Source organism: Somniosus microcephalus, chromosome 14 (genome assembly GCF_052327205.1).
Source record: "Somniosus microcephalus isolate GS21.2 chromosome 14, FLI_Smic_1.0, whole genome shotgun sequence".
Lineage (NCBI taxonomy): Eukaryota > Metazoa > Chordata > Chondrichthyes > Squaliformes > Somniosidae > Somniosus > Somniosus microcephalus.
The window spans coordinates 134,401,536-134,425,446 of NC_141000.1; the positions used below are offsets into that span (position 1 = coordinate 134,401,536).

At 53.0% G+C, this 23,911-nt stretch overlaps 1 protein-coding gene across 2 annotated transcripts in view; it reads right to left on the reverse strand.

The window, feature by feature from the left end:
* Window positions 1-12,322: 12,322 nt before the first annotated feature.
* The window catches only part of u2af1 (U2 small nuclear RNA auxiliary factor 1), a 91,283-nt gene continuing 79,694 nt past the window's right edge, over window positions 12,323-23,911 (reverse strand). The window contains exons 7-10 of one of the 2 annotated variants that reach the window (XM_086007351.1): window positions 17,173-17,265; window positions 15,934-16,017; window positions 14,253-14,305; window positions 12,636-12,656 (exon numbers count right to left, since the gene is read on the reverse strand). In XM_086007351.1, the coding sequence (XP_085863477.1) occupies window positions 14,254-14,305; window positions 15,934-16,017; window positions 17,173-17,265 (229 nt within the window). In that variant the 3' untranslated portion in view covers window positions 12,636-12,656; window position 14,253. Of the gene's footprint in view, window positions 12,657-14,252; window positions 14,306-15,933; window positions 16,018-17,172; window positions 17,266-23,911 lie in introns of both variants that reach the window. The other variant, XM_086007349.1, reaches the window with a different exon arrangement.

Here is a 23,911-nt window from a genome sequence, read left to right on the forward strand (position 1 = left end):
CGCACTGGGGTACGGGTTCCACACGCACTGACTCTCACTGGGGTACAGGTTCCACAGGCTCTGACTCGCACTGGGGTACAGGTTCCACAGGCTCTGACTCGCACTGGGGTACAGGTTCCACAGGCTCTGACTCGCACTGGGGTACAGGTTCCACAGGCTCTGACTCGCACTGGGGTACAGGTTCCACAGGCTCTGACTCGCACTGGGGTACGGTTCCACAGGCTCTGACTCGCACTGGGGTACGGGTTCCACACGCACTGGACTCTCACTGGGGTACGGGTTCCACACGCACTGACTCTCACTGGGGTACGGGTTCCACACAGCACTGACTCTCACTGGGGTACGGGTTCCACACACACTGACTCTCACTGGGTACGGGTTCCACACACACTGACTCTCACTGGGGTACGGGTTCCACCCCCCCCCAACTCCACAGACCATTTCTCTTCCGATCAGCCTTCTCGATTATCATATTTTTCATTTCATTTTTCACCCTTATCCCTTATCAAATCACTTCCTTAATTAATCACCTAAAACCTCCTTAATTACTCCCCTAATCTCTCATTAAATCTCACTAACCAAACTCTACTCTTATAATCAACTCACCAACATCCCACCCCCACCCAACACCCTATCTCTTCCCAAACCTCTCCCTCACCCCCCAACCACACACCACCCCCCCCACACCAACACCACCCCCCACCACACCCCCCCCCCCCCACACCCACCCACCACCCCACCCCCCCCACACCCCCCCCCCCCACCACCCCCCCCCCCCCACCCCCACCACCCCCCCCCCCCCACACCCAACACCACCCCCACCCCCCCCCCCACCCCCACACACCCCCCCCACCCCCCCACACCACCCCACCCCCCCCCACACCCCCCCCACCACCCCCCCCCCACCCTCCACACCCCCCCCCCCCAACCCACACCCCCCCCCCCACCCCCCCACCCCCCCCCCACCCACCCCCCCCCCACCCCACCACCCCACCCCCCCCCCCCCCCCCACCTCCACCCCCACCCCCACACCCCCCCCCCACACCACACAACACCCCCCCACACCCCCCCCCACCCACCCCACACACCCCCCCCACCACACCCACACCCCCCCCACAACCCACCCCCCCCCCCCACACCCCCCCACCCCCCCCCACACCACACCCCCCCCCCCCCACACCACCCCCCCACCCCACCCCCCCCACACCCACCCCCCCACACACCCCCCCCCCCCCCACCCACACCCCCCCCCCCAACCCACCCCCCCCCCAACACCCCACACCCCCACCCCCCACCCCCCACACCCACACCCCCCCACACACCCCCACCCCCCCCCCACACACCCCACCCCCCCACCCACCCCCACCCCCCCACACCACCCACACACCCCCCCCCCCCCCCACACCCCACACCCCCCCCCCCCCCACCACCCCACCCCCCCCACACACCCCCCCCCCCCCACCCCCACACCCCCCCCCCCCCCACCCCCCCACACCCCCCCCCCCCCACCCCCCCCACCCCCCCCACACCCCCCCCCCCCCCCCACACCCCCCACCCCCCCCCCCCACCCCCCCCCCCACACCCCCCCCCCCCCCCCACCCCCACCCCCCCCCCACACCCCACCCCCCCCACCCCACACCCCCCCCCACCACCCACCCCCCCCCCCACACCCCCCCCCCCCCACACCCCCACCCCCCCCCCACACACCACCCCCCCCACCACACCCACCCCCCCCCACACCCCCCCACACCCCCACCCCCCCCCCACACACCCCACCCCCCCCCCCCCACACCCCCACACCCCACCCCCACCCCCACACCCCCACCCCCCACCCCACACACACCCACCCCCCACACCCACACACCCACACCCCACCCACCCCCCACCCCCACACACCCACCACCCCACCCCCCCACACCCCACCCCCCCACCCCACACCACCCACCCCCCCCACCCACACCCCACACCCCCCCCCCCACACCACCCCCACCCCCACCCCCCACCCCCACCACCCCCCACACCCCCACCCCCCCCCACACACCCACCCCCCCCCACACCCCACCCCCCCCCCACACCCCACACACCCCCACCCCCCCCCCACCCCACACACCCCCCCACCCCACCCCACACCCCACCCCCCCCACCCCACACCCCCCACCCCCACCCCCACACCCCCACCCCCCCCCCACACACACACCCCCCCCCCCACCCCACACCCCACACCCCCCCCACCCACACCCCCACCCCCCCCCCCACACCCACACCCCACACCCCCCCCCCCACCCCCACCCACACCCACACCCCCACACCCACACACCCCACCCCCCCCCACCCCACACCCCACACACCCCCCCACACACCCACACCCCCCCCCCACACCCCACACCCACCCCCCCCCACACACCCACACCCCCCCCCCCACACTCACACTCCCCCCCCACACCCCACTCCCCCCCCACTCCCCACCCCCCCCCCCCACTCCCCCCCCCCACCCCCACACCCCCCCCCCACTCCCCCACTCCCCCCCCCCCACCCCCCCCACTCCCACACTCTCACACACCCCACTCTCTCACACTCCCCCCCCCCACTCCCACACTCTCTCACACTCCCCCCCCCCACTCCCACACTCTCTCACACTCCCACTCTCTCACACTCCCCCCCCCACTCCCACACTCTCTCACACTCCCCCCCCCACTCCCACACTCTCACACTCCCCCCCCCACTCCCACACTCTCTCACACTCCCCCACCCCACTCCCACACTCTCTCACACTCCCCCCCCCACCCCACTCCACACTCTCTCACACTCCCCCCACCCCACTCCCACACTCTCTCACACTCCCCCCCCCCCACTCCCACACTCTCTCACACTCCCCCCACCCACTCCCACACTCTCTCACACTCCCCCCCCCCACTCCCACACTCTCTCACACTCCCCCCCACTCCACTCCCACACTCTCTCACACTCCCCCCACACTCTCTCACACTCCCCCCCACTCCACTCCACACTTTCACACTCCCCCACTCCCACAAACCCCCCCCCCACTCCCACACACACCCCCCACTCCCACACACACCCCCCACTCCCACACACTCACACTCCCCCCCCCACACTCTCTCAATCACTCTCTCTCTATCTGCCACTCTCTCAATCACTCTCTCTCTATCTGCCACTCTCTCAATCACTCTCTCTCTATCTGCCACTCTCTCAATCACTCTCTCTCTATCTGCCACTCTCTCAATCACTCTCTCTCTATCTGCCACTCTCTCAATCACTCTCTCTCTATCTGCCACTCTCTCAATCACTCTCTCTCTATCTGCCACTCTCTCAATCACTCTCTCTCTATCTGCCACTCTCTCAATCACTCTCTCTCTATCTGCCACTCTCTCAATCACTCTCTCTCTATCTGCCACTCTCTCAATCACTCTCTCTCTATCTGCCACTCTCTCAATCACTCTCTCTCTCTATCTGCCACTCTCTCAATCACTCTCTCTCTATCTGCCACTCTCTCAATCACTCTCTCTCTATCTGCCACTCTCTCAATCACTCTCTCTCTATCTGCCACTCTCTCAATCACTCTCTCTCTATCTGCCACTCTCTCAATCACTCTCTCTCTATCTGCCACTCTCTCAATCACTCTCTCTCTATCTGCCACTCTCTCAATCACTCTCTCTCTATCTGCCACTCTCTCAATCACTCTCTCTCTATCTGCCACTCTCTCAATCACTCTCTCTCTATCTGCCACTCTCTCAATCACTCTCTCTCTATCTGCCACTCTCTCAATCACTCTCTCTCTATCTGCCACTCTCTCAATCACTCTCTCTCTATCTGCCACTCTCTCAATCACTCTCTCTCTATCTGCCACTCTCTCAATCACTCTCTCTCTATCTGCCACTCTCTCAATCACTCTCTCTCTATCTGCCACTCTCTCAATCACTCTCTCTCTATCTGCCACTCTCTCAATCACTCTCTCTCTATCTGCCACTCTCTCAATCACTCTCTCTCTATCTGCCACTCTCTCAATCACTCTCTCTCTATCTGCCACTCTCTCAATCACTCTCTCTCTATCTGCCACTCTCTCAATCACTCTCTCTCTATCTGCCACTCTCTCAATCACTCTCTCTCTATCTGCCACTCTCTCAATCACTCTCTCTCTATCTGCCACTCTCTCAATCACTCTCTCTCTATCTGCCACTCTCTCAATCACTCTCTCTCTATCTGCCACTCTCTCAATCACTCTCTCTCTATCTGCCACTCTCTCAATCACTCTCTCTCTATCTGCCACTCTCTCAATCACTCTCTCTCTATCTGCCACTCTCTCAATCACTCTCTCTCTATCTGCCACTCTCTCAATCACTCTCTCTCTATCTGCCACTCTCTCAATCACTCTCTCTCTATCTGCCACTCTCTCAATCACTCTCTCTCTATCTGCCACTCTCTCAATCACTCTCTCTCTATCTGCCACTCTCTCAATCACTCTCTCTCTATCTGCCACTCTCTCAATCACTCTCTCTCTATCTGCCACTCTCTCAATCACTCTCTCTCTATCTGCCACTCTCTCAATCACTCTCTCTCTATCTGCCACTCTCTCAATCACTCTCTCTCTATCTGCCACTCTCTCAATCACTCTCTCTCTATCTGCCACTCTCTCAATCACTCTCTCTATCTGCCACTCTCTCAATCACTCTCTCTCTATCTGCCACTCTCTCAATCACTCTCTCTATCTGCCACTCTCTCAATCACTCTCTCTCTATCTGCCACTCTCTCAATCACTCTCTCTCTATCTGCCATTCTCTCAATCACTCTCTCTCTCACACTCACTCTCTGTTCCTCAGTATCTCTCTCACACTCACTCACTCTATCTGCCACTCTCTCTCTCTGTCCCTCAGTATCTCTCTCACACTCACTCTCTCTCTCTCTCTCAATCACTCTCTCTATCTCACTCACTCTGTCCCTCAGTATCTCTATCTGCCTCTCTCTCACACTCACTCTTTCTCTCACACACACACACACACTCACACTCACTCTCTTTTTCTTTTCTTTCTCTCTCCCTCACTCTCTAGGTCTCTCCTGCGGTTCTGGTTCCGGTTCCGGGTTTGTTTCTATTTTTGTATTGAGTCTCAGGCTCCGCCCCCTGCCACCGCCGCCTCTGATTGGAAGAGCAGGGCGACGCCCCCAGAATCGACCAATCAGTAGTTATGGAAAAACACCCGAGAACAGAAACACTCAGCGCCTTTGCTGTTTATTAATGAGCAGCACTTGGGTTCACAGGAGTTATTGTCAATGTTTGTAGATAACACGAAACTGGGAAATGCAGATAAGAGTGAGGAGGATAGTGATAGACTTCAAGAGCAGAGAGACTGGTGAAATGGGCAGAGACAGGGCAGATTACATTTACTGCACAGAAGTGTGAAATGATTCATTTCAGAAGGAAGAATGAGGAGAGGCAATGTAAACTAAATGGTACAATTTTAAACAAGGTGCAGGAAGAGAGGCGCCCGGGCTTGTACGTCCACAAATCTTTGAAGGTGGCAGGACAAATTGAGAAGGCTGTTGAAGCATACAGGATCCTTGGCTTTAATAATAGAGTACAAAAGCAAGGAAGTAATGCTAAACTTTTATAAAACACTGGTTAGACCTCAGCTTGGAGAATTGTGGCCAATTCTGGGCACCACTTTAGGAAGGAGGTGGTGAGGGTTCAGAGATTTACTAGAATGGTACCAGGCATGATTGACTTGTTACGTAGAGACTGGAGAAACTGGGATTGTTCTCCTTAGAGCAGAAAAGGTTAAGGGAAGATTTGATAGAGGTGTTCAAAATCATGAAATGTTTTGATAGAGTAAATAAGGAGAAACTGTTTCCACTGGCAGGTAACCAGAGGACACAGGTTTAAGGTAATCGCCAAAAGAGCCAGAGACGAGATGAGGAAAAAAGATTGAGCCACAAGTGGTTATGATCTGGAATGTAATACCTGAAAGGGTGGTGGTAGCAGATTAAATAACAACTTTCAAAGGGAATTGGATAAATACTTGAAGGGGAAAAGATTGCAGGGCTCTGGGGAAAGGGCGGAGGAATAGGACTAATTGGATAGCTTTCAAAAAGCCGGCACAGGCACGATGAGCTGAATGGCCTCCTTCGGTGCTGTAAGATTATATGATTAGAGGAATGAACTTCTACACAAGAGTTGGAGGACAAAAGGGATGAGCTTTACTGGTGCTTTCAGATTCCCACTTTCTATTGCATATCCTTACCTGCCCCTATCTAGCTGGGGTTGATGCTCTTCCAGTTGTCTCATAGGAACAGGTGGAGGCCATTCAGCCCCTCAAGCCTGTTCCACCATTCTATTAGATCATGACTGATCTGTACCTCAATTTCATCTACCCGCCTGGGTACAGTAACCCTCACCCAACAAAAATCTATCAACCTCAGTTTTTAAATTTCCAATTGACCCCAAGCCTCAACAGCCTTTTTGGGGGGGGGGGGGGGGAAAGAGTTCCAGATTTCCACTACCCTTTGTGTGAAGAAGTGTTTCCTGACATCACCCCTGAACGGCCTGGCTCTAATTTTAAGGTTCTGGACCCCCCCCCCCCCCCAAATCAGGGGAAATAGTTTCTCTCTATCTACCCGATCAACTCCTTTACTCATCTTAAACACCTCGATTAGATCACCCCTTAAATCTTCTATACTCGAGGGAACACAAGCCCAGTCTGTGAATCCTGTCCTCATAATTTAACCCTTTAAGCCCCAGGATCATTCTGGTGTATCTGCATTTTTCACCCTCCAAAGCCAATATATCCTTCCTGAGTTGTGGGGCCCAGAACTGAGCACAACACTCCAGATGGGGTCTGACCAAGGCTGTGTACAAGTGCAGCATAACTTCCTCCCCTTTGTATCCCAGCCCCCTTGTGATAAAGGCTAACATTCTATTAGCCTTTTAAATTATTTTTTGTACCTGTCCACTAGCTTTGTGATTTCTGTACATGATCCCCTACATCTCTCGGCTCCTCCGCAGTTCCCAGCTTCTCTCCATTTAGAAAATACTCTGATCTATCTTTCTTGGGTCCACACACTTCCCCACATTGAACTCTTATCTGCCAGTTTTGCCCACTCACTGAATCTATCAACTTTCTGCTCCCAACTACATTGTTTACTGTGGCTCCTAACTTAGTGCCATCAGCAAAGTGGACTGTCTCCTAAGCCAGGGTTGGAACTTTAAAAAATTGATTTGTCAGGTTGTCAGTAACACTGGCACTGCCACATATGGAACTGTTCTTGTATCGCTCCATTCCTACTTATCTGAACATAGCTAGTACCTCGCCAGCAATGGCTCCTCTTCCTGCCAGTCTCTCCAAATATCTATCCTTGGCCCCTCCTTTTCCTCATCTAGGTACTATAGAGATGCCCTCAATGGGATAATTGTGGCAGTAGAGGGGTGAGCGTTGATGGAAGTTATGTTAGAAATGTGGAATTTCATTGATCACCTCTCACTCTGTGCCACCCCTTCACCCCAAGCTTGCACATTAATTCTGGACAATTCTTTCACCTGGGGCCATCCTCCCACCTCTGAAAATCCCTTTCAACTCAGACCACTCTTCAACCTGTGAACAATCCTTTAATCTTGGGTGCCCATTTACCGCTGGAGCCCCCATCCAGCTCTGCACCATCTCTTCATCGCCAGTTTCTGAGAACCTGGGAAGATTGCCTGAGAACCATTCTGCACATTATGTAAAAACAAGCATCTCAACCAGTAAACAGATTGCACACTACCCACATGAGCTATAGGCTGTAACATAATCAAGAGAAGTCTTTTTATAACTCATTTAAAACTGAAGATTAAATTACAGCTCCCTATCTCTGTAATCTCCTCCAGCACACCACCACCCCACCTGATTGCATTGGTTATCTTTAAACTTATTGGATTGTTACCCTGGGAGCAGCTTCCTCACTAGCTACTCCCTCGCTAACGCTGCTCCCTCACCAAGCATGTGACTGGAATCATACTTCGATCAGACCAGTATGAACCAACTAGTTGTGTTTTACAATCCAGCAGATTTCCTGGTAATTTTCCTGGTACCAGCCCCCAAATCACCAGTTATAGAATTCAGTTTCACAACTTGGCTTAGTGGGATTTGAACTCTCAATTTCTGCAATACCAGCACCAGGGAGGCTGCAGAAAAGATTTACAAGAATGATTCCAGGGATGAGGGACTTCAGTTATGTGGATAGACTGGAGAGGCTGGGGTTGTTCTCCTTAGAGCAGTGGAAATTGAGAGGAGATTTGACAGAGGTGTTCAAAATCATGAGGGGTCTGGACAGAGTAGATAGAGAAACTGTTCCCATTGGCAGAAGGGTTGAGAACCAGAGGACACAGATTTAAGGTGATTGGCAAAAGATCTAAAGGCGACATGAGGAAAACTTTTTTACTCATTAAGTGGTTATGATCTGGAAGGCACTGCCTGAAAGGGTGGTGGAGCCAGATTCAATCACGGCTTTCAAAAGGAAATTGGTTAAGTACCTGAAGGAAAGGAATTTGCAGGGCTACAGGGAAAGGGCTGGCGGGGGGGAAACTGGCTGAAGTGCTCTTGCAGAGAGCCAACACAGGCTTGACGGGCCAAATGGCGGCCTCCTGTGCTATAACCATTCTATGATTCTATGACGACACGAGCATCTCCACACAGCTAGCAAACAGGCCAGCCCTGGGAAATATAGAAATATTCCAAAATGGAGAACATTTTAACAGAAATTTAGGGTCAAGTTGTCTTACATATTCGAGGTTTGGTAAAGGCAGTGAGTAACCTGGGCCATAAACACCAGTAGGTTCGGGTTCAATCCCTGCCCTGCCCTGAATTAGCTCATCTCAGTCGAGGCGATAGCCAGGATTCCCGAGCTAAGGAGGGCGCAACGAAAATCAGCCAAGGCTCCTCAATTTACAGTGCTTCCTACTGGAAATTACATGAGTGGATTGGGACAGGATCAGGCTAATTTGTGCAGCCTACCAGTCAAATATCCTCCCTCTCACAGCACTGTAGGTTTGCAAATGGAGAGCGGTCACTCAGGTGAGGCACGGAAGGGGAAAAAGTGGCAAAACACCACACACAGGATTCCAGCAAACTCTTCATTTCAAAATTATTTAATATTAAGAGATCAGTATTCTGGTCGGACTTCCAGAAGATTAATTAATTCTAAAGCCACTTAGCGAGTAGTCTTTCCAAGGTCTAAGGTTATCAATTGGAGTAATGTGCTAGGCTACCAGGAGTTAATGTGTAACCTATTTAAATAACAAAGTAAACAAGATTAACTCAGCATCACAAAGGTGATTGTGCTTTAGTGGGTTTGCCTTATTCAGCCAGAGCTGCTTTATAAACTGTGGGGTCTGTTCAACAGGAACACTGACCGCCCCCCACCCAAGGACACGGATACTAAGCCGTTCCCCCACCACCTCCCTCCTGGGAAACTGAGTGCCCCTCCCCAAAACTTGCCATTCCACACCCCCACAAGACAGAGACACCAATGGCGCTCCCCCATCCCCCCCACCAAAAGACATGGACACCCGCCCACCCCCAAGACAGTGGGGACACGTGCACCCTCCACCCCCCCCCCCCAAAAACAGGGTTACACAACCCCCTGACACTGACCCCACCCCCCCAGACTGAGACAAACAGCGACCCCCTACCAGGCAGACACAGCAGCTTCCCCCCCCCCCCCCCAAAGACAAGAAACACACACTGACCCCCCCTTTACCATTCTCTCCCGCTCACTGACCGCCTGTTACCATGCCCATGTAATTGGCAATTTAATTTCAACACAGATAAATGTGAGGCAGTAGTTTGGTAGGAAGAATAGGGAGGTCACTTATACTTGGAGGGTGCGAGTACGGCTGGGGTAGAGGAGCAAAGGGATCAGAGTACAAATCACAAAGTAGTGACACAAGTTAACAAAGCCATAACAAAAAGCAAACCAAGCACTAGGGTTTATTTCTAGAGGGATAGAATTAAAAAGTAGTGAAGTTATGCTAAACCTGTATCAAACCTTGGTTAGACCACACGGAGTACTGCGTACAGCTCTAGTCACCATATTATAAAAATATAGAGGCACTGGAGAGGGTGCAGAGAAGATTTACAAGGATGATACCAGAAATGCGAGGGTATACATATCAGGAAAGGATGAACAGGCTTGGAAACAGAAGGCTGAGGGGTGACCTAATAGAGGTCTTGGTTTTGATAGAGACACAGAATGTTTCCACTTGTGGGGAAGAGCATAACTAGAGGCCATCAATATAAGAGTCACCAAGAAATCAAACAGGGAATTCAGAAGAAACTTCTTTACCCAGAGAGTGGTGAGAATGTGGAACTCGCAACCACAGGGAGTGGTTGAAGCGAATAGTATAGATGCATTTAAGGGGAGGCTAGACAAGCATATGAGGGAGAAGGGAATAGAGGATAATGCTGATAGAGTTAGATGAGGAAAGACAGGAGGAGGCTCGAGTGGAGCATAAACGCCGGCATTGACTGGTTGGGCCGAATGACCTGTTTCTGTGCTGTATATCCTATGTAATCCTACCGCTCGCTCGCCGACCGCCCATTCCCATTCCCGACCACTCGCCTGTTCCCGACCGCCCGTTACTGCGCCCTACCGCTCGCTGACCGCCCGTTCCCGTGCCCTACCGCTCGCTGACCGCCCGTTCCCTACCGCTCGCTGACCACCCGTTCCCATGCCCCACCGCTCGCTGACCGCCCGTTCCCGTGCCCCACCGCTCGCTGACCGCCCGTGCCCCACCGCTCGCTGACCGCCCGTGCCCCACCGCTCGCTGACCGCCTGTTCCCGTGCCCCACCGCTCGCTGACCGCCCGTTCCCCAGCCCCACCGCTCGCTGACCGCCCGTTCCCGTGCCCCACCGCTCGCTGACCGCCTGTTCCCGTGCCCCACCGCTCGCTGACCGCCCGTTCCCCAGCCCCACCGCTCGCTGACCGCCCGTTCCCGTGCCCCACCGCTCGCTGACCGCCCGTGTCCCACCGCTCGCTGACCGCCCGTTCCCGTGCCCTACCGCTCGCTGACCGCCCGTTCCCGTGCCCTACCGCTCGCTGACCACCCGTTCCCTACCACTCGCTGACCGCCTGTCCCCGTGCCCTACCGCTCGCTGACCGCCCGTTCCCGTGCCCCACCGCTCGCTGACCGCCCGTGCCCCCACCGCTCGCTGACCGCCCGTTCCCTACCGCTCGCTGACCACCTGTTCCCGTGCCCTACCGCTCGCTGATCGCCCGTTCCCGTGCCCTACCACTCGCTGACCGCCTGTCCCCGTGCCCTACCGCTTGCTGACCGCCTGTCCCCGTGCCCTACCGCCCGTTCCCTACCGCTTGCTGACCGTTCGTTCCCATTCCCTACCGCTCACTCACTGACTGCACGTTAACTTTCCCTCATGCTCGCTCTGGCCTCAGCCCAAGCTGACCCACTGCTTAACTGCAGCCTGCAAGCACGGTGCAATGAGCTGGTTATATTTTTACAAATGTTATTTAGCAGTAGCACAGGTTTACAATTTAGATCTTATTAAATGCTGCTTCTGAAATGACTGACCAACAGAATCCAATGTCACCATCTCTTTAATCTAGAAGTCTGTTAACAAGTGATCCTTTTGAAACAAAGAATCAGGTGCAGAGCAGCAGGCTACATTCTACAGTAAAGTTATACCCCAGACGGTGGGAGCGCTCTCATGCGCGTGGTTACCCCCTCGCTTCCAGTCACAGATTACATCATCACTAAATACTGCAGTTTAGTTACAATCTCATCCCCGTCTCCCTTCAGCACTGCCACTTCATACATCGCAGAACCAGACAGGCTGCCGGCACTGACCAGACACCACACCCTTAAACCCAACACAGAGGTGCTGTTTTCTACTGAGTAATTGCCCCGCTCAATCAGCTGTGGATTTGGTCAGAGTGTAAATGGGAAGCTGTTGTGTTAATCAACCATCTCGTGGTCCCCATCACTTTTAAGTAAAGTTGCACTGAATCCACGTGGCTGCAGAGTAATCTACAGGCGAGGTACCTTTAGCCCAAAACAATACGCAATGCAATGCTTTCAATGAGAAATCTTTCAATTCGGAGTAACAATCTCACTTTAGTATCAACGAGTGAGCACGGATACTTACGTTCAGTATCGCGGTTCCAGCAGGAATGTGTAGCTGAAGCATTCTGTGCAAGCGCATCAAAACAGAGCATAAAAACACATCTTCCTAAAACTACTCAACTCTAAACATACTGCAGGGTACACTGACCGACTGCCTGCCTGCCCGCTCACTCATGCACTCAGTCACACAAAGGAAGAGGTGAGCTAAAAGCTGGAACTGGTACTGCAAGTCAGGTAGCATCAGCTCCATTTTTATTTTAAAAAGGTTTATTGAACATCATAAGGAAACAGAACCGAGCTTTATTTTAAACTTGTACATAAAAAGTATTAAATTCCGATCAATCATATGTTGCGTTTGTGGTCCTTCTAAACGAGCCGTCATGCAGACTGACGTCAGATCCTTCTTAGAATCGTCCGGATCTTTCCCGATCCTTGGACCGCCTCCGATCGCGGTCTCGATCCCGCCCACCACGGCCTCCACGCTCCCGTGACCTGGATCGCTTCCGCTCACGAGATCTCGATCTTGACCTGTGTCTGTTACAAAGCACAAAACCATTAAAAAAGATTTCACAACTTGGGCTGGGGCGCCTCAAAGCCCGTAACCTGGGCACAGCACATCTCTCAGCCCATAACCCGGGCACAGCACATCTCTGCACAGCCCGTAACCCGGGCACAGCACATCTCCGCACAGCCCGTAACCCGGGCACAGCACATCTCCGCACAGCCCGTAACCCGGGCACAGCACATCTCCGAGCCCGTAACCCGGGCACAGCACATCTCCGAGCCCGTAACCCGGGCACAGCACATCTCCGAGCCCGTAACCCGGGCACAGCACATCTCCGAGCCCGTAACCCGGGCACAGCACATCTCCGAGCCCGTAACCCGGGCACAGCACATCTCCGAGCCCGTAACCCGGGCACAGCACATCTCCGAGCCCGTAACCCGGGCACAGCACATCTCCGAGCCCGTAACCCGGGCACAGCACATCTCCGAGCCCGTAACCCGGGCACAGCACATCTCCGAGCCTGTAACCCGGGCACAGCACATCTCCGAGCCCGTAACCCGGGCACAGCACATCTCACAGCCCGTAACCCGGGCACAGCACATCTTACAGCCCGTAACCCGGGCACAGCATGTCTCCGCACAGCCCGTAACCCGGGCACAGCACATCACAGCCCGTAACCCGGGCACAGCACATCTCCGCACAGCCCGTAACCCGGGCACAGCACCCCGACAAATCCAAGCCTGTCATTCCTACCATAAACCACAAGCCAGTCACTGCCTCTACCCTCTTTCTCACACAACCCCCACCCCTCCGCCCATAAACCAGCCCCATCACCATTCCCTCCCCATAGCCCTGTATCAATCCCAAACCAATCCTCCTGCCCACTCTTCTGGGCACCACACTTTAGGAAGGATGTCAAGGCCTTGGGGAGGGTGCCGAGGTTTACTAGAATGGTATGAGGGACAAGGGACTTCAGTTATGTGGAGAGATTAGAGAAGCTGGGATTGTTCTCCTTATAGCAGAGAAGGCTAAGGGGAGATTTAATGGAGGTGTTCAAAATTATGAGGGGCTTGTTAACAGACAGAAAGCAGAGAATAGGAATAAACAGGTCATTTTCGGGTTGGCAGGCTGTAACTAGTGGGGTACCGCAAGGATCAGTGCTTGGGCCTCAGCTATTTACAATCTACATCAATGATTTGGATGAGGGGACCGAGTGCAATGTATCCAAGTTTGCGGATGATTTACAAAGTTAGGTGGGAAAGTAAGTTGCAAAGAGGCTGCAAAGGGTTAAGTGAGTGGGCAAGAAAGTGAGAGATGGAATACAACAGGGAGAAATGTGAAGTTATCCACTTTGGTAAGAAAAAGCAGAATATTTTTTTAAATGAGAGAGACTGGGAAATGTTGGTGTTCAGAGGGACCTGGGTGTCCGTGTACACAAATCACAAAGTTAAAATGCAGGTACAGCAAGCAATTAGGAAGGCAAATGGTATGTTAGCCTTTATTACAAGAGGGTTGGCGTATAAGAGTAAAGACATCTTACTGCAATTATATGGGGCCCTGGTGAGACCACACCTGGAGTACTGTGTACAGTTTTGTTCTCCTTACCCAAGGAAGAATATACTTGCCTTAGAGAGTGCAACAAATGTTCACCAGACTGGTTCCTGGAAAGGGGATTGTCCTATGAGGAGAGATTGAGTAGAATGGGACTGTATTCCCGAGAGTTTTAGAAGAATGAGAGGTGATCTCATTGAAACATAAAAGATTCTGAGGGGCATTGACAGGGTAGATGCTGAGAGGTTGTTTCCCCTGGCTGGAGAGTCTAGAACTAGGGGACATAGTCTCAGGATAAGGGGTCGGCCATTTAAGACTGAGATGAGGAGGAATGTCTTCACTGAGGGTGGTGAATCTTTGGAATTCTCTGCCCCAGAGGGCTGTGGAGGCTCAGTCGTTGAGTATATTCAAGACAGAGATCGACAGATATTTGGATATTACAGGAATCAAGGGATATGGGGATCGAGCAGGAAAGTGGAGATGATGTAGAAGATCAGCCATGATCTTATTGAATGATGGAGCAGGCCCGATGGGCTGAATGGCCAACTCCTTCTCCCATTTCTTATAAACACCACACCCTGTCCAAACCCCACAGTTTCGCACCCTGCCCAGCGCTCCGTCACCCGACGGAGCACATCTACTGTTTGAATGACTGTCTGGGGACAGTCTGCAGCATGTTGGTGTGTAGAATGGAGTTGGGCTTCTTCTCTAACACCCCTGCACCCGTCCGAGAAAGAAATATTACATTTTGGTTAGGCTTGGTGAGTGAGGAGAGAGGTGGAGAGAGAAACAGAGCCCCAAGGTTAGAAAAAGTGACATATGTGACCACTGGTGCCGATTACAGGACAGTCCCGCTCACAGTGCGACCACTGGTGCCGATTACAGGACAGTCCCGCTCACAGTGTGACCACTGGTGCTGATTACAGGACAGTCCCGCTCACAGTGTGACCACTGGTGCTGATTACAGGACAGTCCCGCTCACAGTGTGACCACTGGTGCCGATTACAGGACAGTCCCACTCAGTGTGACCACTGGTGCTGATTACAGGACAGTCCCGCTCACAGTGTGACCACTGGTGCCGATTACAGGACAGTCCCGCTCACAGTGCGACCACTGGTGCCGATTACAGGACAGTCCCGCGCTCAGTATGACCACTGGTGCTGATTACAGGACAGTCCCGCTCACAGTGCGACCACTGGTGCTGATTACAGGACAGTCCCGCTCACGGTGCGACCACTGGTGCCGATTACAGGACAGTCCTGCTCACAGTGTGACCACTGGTGCCGATTACAGGACAGTCCCGCTCACAGTGCGACCACTGGTGCCGATTACAGGACAGTCCCGCTCACGGTGTGACCACTGGTGCTGATTACAGGACAGTCCCGCTCACGGTGCGACCACTGGTGCCGATTACAGGACAGTCCCGCTCACAGTATGACCACTGGTGCCGATTACAGGACAGTCCCGCTCACAGTGCGAGGAGAATAACTGAAAAATACACAAAACCCAAAATAGAGTAAGAAAAGGCAATGGGGCCGTCAATCCATCTCCACCCAGAGTGTGTGACTGATTATTCTATCAGGGATGCCCCCCCTACAACACTTGGCATTGATGACCACCCCCCACCACTTTCGGGGCACTGACCGCCCTTCCATCCTGTGCATCTCTCCAACCACTGTTGTACCATTAACTAGAATGGAATTAGTATGATGCATGTCACTGACGTTCAGACTGGAGAAGAAGAATTGTACTCACCTGATGGCAGCCATTAAGTGCTTTGGGGTGATGGTTAGCAGCCGTTTGTCACCAGACGAGGTCACGCGGCTACCCTGCTGCTGGCTGAAATACATGGGAAACCGTGATGCATTTTTGGTAAAATAAAATAACACAAGTAATTATACTGGGGATGGTAGTAGGCTCAATGCGAGGGAGAGCAGAGGGACCTGGGGACAGGTTCACGGGGCATTAAGGCCAGCCCGTCAGGTTGATAAGGCTACGGAAAAAGCGAATTAATATCTAGGTTTTATCACAAGAGGGACAGAATAAATGGTAATAGTGAGCCTATATAACACCTTAATATAAAACCATAAGGCTTTAGTTAGAGTACTGCGTGTAGTACTGGGCTCCACTCTATCAGAAGGATATTGAGGCTTGAGAGGGTACAGCACAGACTGGCCAGGATGCTGCCTGGAATGAGGAAATACAAATACAAAGAAAGACAAAAAATTGGGGCTCTTTTCATTAGAATGCAGATTATGGGATGACGTGATAGAAGTGTTTATAATTATGAAAGCGTGGGACAGGGTAGTTAGAAGCAGACTATGTCCACTGTTTGAGGGGGTCTGAAATGAGGGGCCAAGTTTAAATGCAAGAAGACAGGAGAAAGTTCTTTAGAGTTGTAAGGCGGGGAATTGGTTTCCAGAGTTAGTGGCTGGCCAGGCGGGTGAAGGGATATGGGAACAAGGCGGATGAACAGGAGCCGGACTGTGTGTGTATGGTAAATGCAGATACAGGCTGGTTGTGCAGATTGATCTGTTTGTGTTGTAACTCCTATGTATTTGAATCTAAATATCAACACAGCAGGCATCTTATCAGAGTTAAAATTAAACATCAGGAGTTCTGCACATTTACAGCAATCCCGCATTGGGAAGGTGGGGGTGAAATAAAACGAGCAATTTTCAGGCACAGCACAAAGTGGAGGCAGGAGGGCGGGTCACACTGATATCCCCAATCTGTTCTCCATCCTTGTTCAGCTGCACTCCTGGAGCTGGTGTGGGAGGAGGCAAGGTGGAGAAATGGGGAGAAAGCAGTCCAATAAAAAGATTAGCTCTGGAACTTACGCACCAACCTCTGATTCAATAAAAGATGGGGTCTGTGACGCACAAGAACCCGCTGCCAACACTACACTGGCCCTCGCAGCTTTCACCAAGATTCCTAGGCTCCCAGTGCTGGAGGCGATAGCTTTACACAAACACAGACAAACCCGCAACTGACCTCTTGCGACGTCGTCCATACAGCTCACGGCGTAACTCCCGTGAAATCGGTTTCAGATGCATGAAGTTGCAAAAGCCTCCTCGGGTACACTCGCTGTAACACAAAGCAAAGAATAATCAGTTCGGCAAAACGGAAAAGACAGCAAGCTCTGATGTTTTGCATCCTATGGCACCCCAGGCCCCGCTCCTCCATCACTCCTGTCCTCACTGCTCTGCATTGGCTCCTGCTCCAACACCTCATATTTGAACTTCTCATTCTTCTATTTATATCCTTTTATGGCCTGACCCCCAACGATCTCTAAACACCCCACCAAACTCCGTTTCTGAATCGGATCTTGTGCATCTTCACTCCCTTCATTACACCTGTCATGAAACCTGCTGCTTTGATTAAGCTTCTGGTCCTCCCTCACTTTTTTCTTTGGCTCCATTTCCCTTAGGCCTCTGGAGCACTGTGGGATGTTTCTTCACATTAAAGGTGCTATGGAAATGTAAGTTGATGTTAGCCAGGACAAAACTGTAACAGGTATTGCGCCTGACCAGTAAGTCTGAAGACAGAAAGAGTGTACTGGTAAGGAAATGAGCACCAAGTCCCAGAAACCCTCAGTTTTCACCAAGGAGGAGACAAGTCATTTATTTAATCTGGAAAAGGAACCAGAGGGTGTTGTAGAGAAAACTGTGACACTATATCCAATTCTGGGCACCATACTTTAGAAAGGGCATGAAGGCTTTGGGGCGGGTACAGAACAGATTTACTGGAATGGTTGCAGCGATGAGGGAATACAGTTACGTGGAGTTACAGTTACAGGGGAGGCTGGGGTTGTTCTCCTTACAGCAGAGATGGTTAAGAGATTTGATAGAGGTGCTTAAAATCATGAAGGATTTAAATTGAGTAAATAAAGATAAACTGTTTCTAATGGCTGAAGGGCCAATAACCAGAGGGCACAGACTTAAGGTAAATGGCAAAAGAACCAGAGGAGACATGAGCAAAAACTTTAACACAAGTGGTTAGGATTTGGAATGAGCTGCCTGGTAGGGTGGTAGATACAGATTCAATAGTAGCCTTCAAAATGGAATTGGAGAAATACTTAGGTGAAAAAATTGCAGGGATATAGGGAAGAGCAGGAGAAGTAGAAACAATTGGAATGCTCTTCAAAAGCCAGCGCAGACTTGATGGGCCGAATGGCTTCTTGTGCATGATGCGCTATCAACAATACCAAAGACTACGAAATGGACTTTGAAGTAGGCTTTTATTGACTAAGAACTAAAGCATGCCTCTGCTAGTGAATCCATCCTAAGAGCTCCCGGGGGAAGGGTGGTGAGTCACCTTTATACCCGGGCTTAGGGGTGGAGCCAGGGGCTGAGACATGCCTGGACTTGTACAGGGTTAACAGTGGTTTACCACACAGGCATGTACAGGTTAACAGTGGTTTACCACATTCACCCCTCATTTAAAAAAGAGTCCGGCGGGGTGAAGTGTTTCAAAAGTTCGTATACGAAAGTCTCTCCGGGGGTCTTGTCTGCCGTAATGATCTTCGTGGTGCCGGTTCTTTGCCCGCGGCCGCTTCTCGCGTGGGACGGAGCACTGGCATGTCGTCCTCTCGGGGTAGGGATGGCACCGGCATGTCGTCAGTTCGTGGTAGACACCCCGGTGGTGTGTCGTGGGTAGTGGTGGTGGGTGGAGGTAGTGGATGGTGATCGATGGTGTTTCGGGTGGTACCTGAGGGTGCGAGGTCTCAAATTGAGACTGTGTCCTCCCGCCCGTCAGGATACGCCACGTAGGCGTACTGTGGGTTGGCGTGGAGGAGGTGAACCTTTTCGACCAGGGGGTCCGTCTTATGGCTCCTCACGTGTTTCCTGAGCAGGACGGGTCCCGGAGACGTCAGCCATGGCGGTAGTGATGTCCCCGAGGTGGATTTCCTGGGGAAGACGAACATCTTCTCGTGAGGGGTGGCGTTTGTGGCAGTACAGAGCAGTGATCGTATGGAGTGGAGCGCATCGGGGAGGACATCTTGCCAGCGGGAGATTGGGAGGCCCTTGGATTTTAGGGCAAGCATGGCGGTCTTCCACACCGTTGAGTTCTCCCTCTCTACCTGTCCGTTACCCCGGGGGTTGTAGCTGGTAGTCCTGCTCGTGGCTATGCCCTTCTCAAGCAGGTACTGGCGCAGCTCGTCGCTCATGAACGACGAGCCCCTGTCGCTGTGGATGTAATTGGGGAAGCCAAATATGGCGAACAGGTCGTGGAGGCACATGACTGTGGCGCTGGTCATGTCCGGGCAGGGGATGGCGAAGGGGAAACGGGAGTACTCGTCAATAATATTGAGGAAGTACGTGTTGCGGTCAGAGGAGGGAAGGGGCCCCTTGAAATCGACGCGGAGACGTTCGAAGGGGCGGGTGGCTTTAATCAGGTGTGCCCTGTCTGGCCTATAAAAATGCGGTTTGCATTCGGCGCAGACCTGGCAGTTCCTGGTCATGGTCCTGACCTCCTCGATGGAGTAAGGCAGGTTGCGAGCTTTAATAAAGTGGAAGAACCTGGTGACCCCCGGGTGGCAGAGATCATTGTGGAGGGTCCGTAGCCTATCGACTTGTGCGTTGGCACATGTCCCACGGGATAGGGCGTCTGGGGGCTCATTAAGTTTCCCGGGCCGGTATAAGATATCGTAGTTGTAGGTGGATAACTCGATCCTCCACCGCAATATCTTATCATTTTTGATTTTGCCCCTTTGTCTGTTGTTAAACATAAATGCTACTGACCGTTGGTCAGTGAGCAGGGTGAAACGTTTACCGGCCAGGTAATGCCTCCAGTGCCGTACAGCCTCCACTATCGCCTGGGCCTCCTTCTCGACTGAGGAGTGTCGAATTTCGGGGCCCTGGAGGGTCCGTGAAAAGGCGGCCACGGGTCTCCCCGCCTGGTTAAGGGTTGCGGCTAGGGCGAAGTCGGATGCATCGCTCTCCACTTGGAAAGGGATGGACTCATCCACTGCGTGCATTGTGGCCTTCGCAATGTCCTCTTTTATGAGGGTGAAGGCCACACGGGCCTCTGCCGTCAGGGGGAAGGAGGTTGACTTGATGAGGGGCTGGGCTTTGTCCGCGTAGTTGGGCACCCACTGGGCGTAGTAAGAGAAGAACCCTAGGCATCTCTTCAGGGCTTTTAGGTAGTTGGGGGGGGTAGTTCCAGGAGGGGGCGCATTCGGTCAGGGTCGGGGCCGATGACTCCGTTTTCCACCACGCAGCCAAGAATAGCAAGGCGCGCGGTGCGGAACATACATTTTTCTCTGTTGTATGTCAGATTCAGCCGTTGGGCCGTACGGAGGAATTTTTCTAGGTTGGCGTCGTGGTCCTGCCGGTCATGGCCGCAGATGGTGACATTGTCTAGATAGGGGAAGGTGGCCTGCAGCGCGTTCTGGTCAACCATCCGGTCCATCTCCCTTTGGAAGACCGAGACCCCGTTGGTGACGCCGAAGGGGACTCGGAGGAAGTGGTAGAGGCGACCGTCAGCCTCGAAGGCCGTGTACTGGCGGTCCTCAGGCCTGATGGGGAGCTGGTGGTATGCCGACTTCAGATCAATCGTCGAGAATACCCGGTATTGTGCTATCTGGTTGACCATGTCAGATATGCAGGGAAGTGGGTATGCGTCTAATTGCGTATCGATTGATTGGCTGTAATCAATAACCAGGCGCTGTTTTTCGCCGGTCTTTAGCTGGTCTTTACTACCACCACTTGGGCTCGCCATGGGCTGGTGCTGCCCTCGATAATCCCTTCCCTCAGGAGTCTTTGTACTTCTGATTTAATAAAGCTCCTATCCCCGGCACTGTACCGCCTGCTTTTAGTAGCAATTGGCTTGCAGTCTTTGGCGAGGTTAGCGAACAACAGGGGGGGGGGGGGGGGGGGGTTTGACCTTCAGGGTGGACAGGCTGCATACTTTGCGCGGCGCCGTGTTTAAATTCTACTGGCTGCAGACTGTAAGTGGGGGCAGGGGCCCGCCATATGCCATCATGACGCTCTCCAGATGGCACTGGAAGTCTAATCCTAGCAGTACGGGAGCGCAGAGCTGTGGCAGGACGAGGAATTTAAACTCTCTGTACTCCACGACATTCACTGTCAGAGTCGCTACACAGTAGCCGCCGACGTCCGCCGTATGGGACTTTGAGGCCATAAAGACCTGGTGGCGTGTGCGCATAACCGATAGGGAGTAGCGTCGCACCGTGTCGGGGTGGATGAAGCTCTCCGTGCTTCCGCAGTCGAAAAGGCAATTTGTGGCATGGCCATTTACCTTTACGTTCAGCATGGACCTGGCTAGTTGATGGGGCCTAGATTGGTCCAGGGTGATGGAGGCCATCGTCGAGGTCGGTGGGTCGCTGTAGTATTCGCCCGCGCCGAGGGCCTGGTCCCGAGATGGTGTCCAAGATGGCGGCTCCCCCTCGGCTGGTGGTGTCCAAAATGGCGGCCCGCACGGCTCACACGTGGTTGGTGGGGTCCAAAATGGCGGCCTGTACGGTTCACACGCGGCGCTGCTGGAATTGGGGGTCGATTTCGCCTTGCACACTCTCGCGTAGTGGCCTTTCTTGCCGCATTTGGAGCAGGTCGCGTCCTTTGCTGGGCATTGCTGTCTGGGGTGCTTGGCCTGGCCGCAGAAGTAGCATTTCTGGCCTTTGGTCATTGCAGCTGTAGTTGGGCTGCTGGCGGCTTGTGGCCTTACCGGGTCCCAAGATGGCTGCTCCCGTGGCATCCACGTGGCCATCCGGTCAGGGGGGTAGGCGTCCATGTTCTGGAGGGCCACGTCTAACGAGTTAGCGAGGGCCACCGTCTTCTGCAGGTCGAGCCCCCTCTGTTCCAGCAGCCTCTGCCGAGTATAGTTGGACCTGATGCCGGCTACGTAGGCGTCTCGGATCAGGTCTTCCGTGCATTCCTTGGCCGTCACCGCTTTGCAATTACAGTCCCGGCCGAGGACTCTCAGTGCCAGTAAATATTCAGCGCCCGATTCCCCGGGGCGCTGTTTTCGGGTAGCCAGGTGGTGTCTGGCGTAGACCTCGTTAACAGGCCTCACGTATTGTTCCTTTAGCGTCGCGATGGCGGCCGCGTAAGTAGTGGCGTCTCGGATGATCGAATAGACTCGGTGGCTCACCCGTGAGTTCAAGACAAGCCGTTTCGCGTCATCTGTAGTGACAGCAGTGCTGGAGGCCTCCAGGAAGGCTTCGAAACAGCTCAGCCAGTGTTCAAAGTTATTGGTTGCATCTGCTGCTTGAGGATCCAGGTCTAAACGTTCCGGCTTCAAGATTTGCTCCATGTTGAAAATTAGTCAATAAAATTGATGCGCTATCAACAATACCAAAGACTACGAAATGGACTTTGAAGTAGGCTTTTATTGACTAAGAACTAGAGCATGCCTCTGCTAGTGAATCCATCCTAAGAGCTCCCGGGGGAAGGGTGGTGAGTCACCTTTATACCCGGGCTTAGGGGTGGAGCCAGGGGCTGAGACATGCCTGGACTTGTACAGGGTTAACAGTGGTTTACCACACAGGCATGTACAGGTTAACAGTGGTTTACCACAGTGCAGTACTATTCGATGATTCTATTCACATTACTACCAACATGGGTATCAAACAGCTGAGCAAACTTAAGGTGAATAAATCTCAGGGGCCGGATAAGACACATCCGAGGATTCTTAGAAACTAAGGGAGGGAATTGGCGGAACTCAGCACAAATCTTCCAGAAATCACTGAATACTGGAGGGGAGCCTGGGGACTGGGGAAAGGCAGATGTTACTCCTGTTTTTAAAAAGCAAACTACAGACCATCGAGTTTGATGTCCATTGTGGGTAAAGTTATGGAAACCCTTATTAAAGAGAAGATCATGGAGCATCTGGATAGAAATTAAATCATAACAGATCGTCAACATGGGTTCATGAAGGGGCGGTCTTGCCAATCTAACTAACTGGTGTTGTTTGAGGGTGTGACCAAGGGGCAAGGCAGTGGGTGTGGTGTACTTGGATTCCAGTAAGGCCTTTGATACGGGTCCCCTGGAAAGGCTGGTACTAAAAATAAAGAAAGTGGGAATGAGTGGAAATATGTTACAATGGATATGTAATTGGTTACCCAATGGAACCCAGAGGGTAGTGGTACAGGGGTTGTCATCAACCTGGGAGAATGTACCAGTGGGCTCACATACAGTCACAAGCACAGTGGCTAAAGTATGCGGTTGATACAAAGCTAATGAAGCTGGTAAACGGCAAAGCTGAACAGGATAAGCTACAGGAGGATTTGAACATATTTGTGAATTGAGCAGGTGACAGATGAAATTCAAATGTAGAGAAATGCAAAGTGCTTCACATTGGAACAAAAAATCCTGGAAGGGAATATTACTTAAATGGAAAGCAAATAATGTACATGGTGAAAGATCTGGGGGTCCTGGCTGACAATAAATTGAAGCTATCGCAACAAAGCTCGGCAGTGAGTAAAGTAAATCAGATGTTGGGCTGTATTAAGGCTCAATATTGAGCCAAAATAGCGAGGTAATCCTGGCACTTTATAAATCATTGGTGACCACACGGAGAATACTGTGTACAGTTCTGGTCACCACAGTATGCAAAGGATATTGCAGCTTTTGAAAGGATAAAGAGAAACCAGTGTGATTGAGGGGATGAAGGGTTTGAATTATGAGCGATTATGTAAATTGGACATGTTCTCACTGGAAGAGAAGGTTGCGAGGTGATGATGCTGTTTTTAGGATTCTAAAGGGTCTGG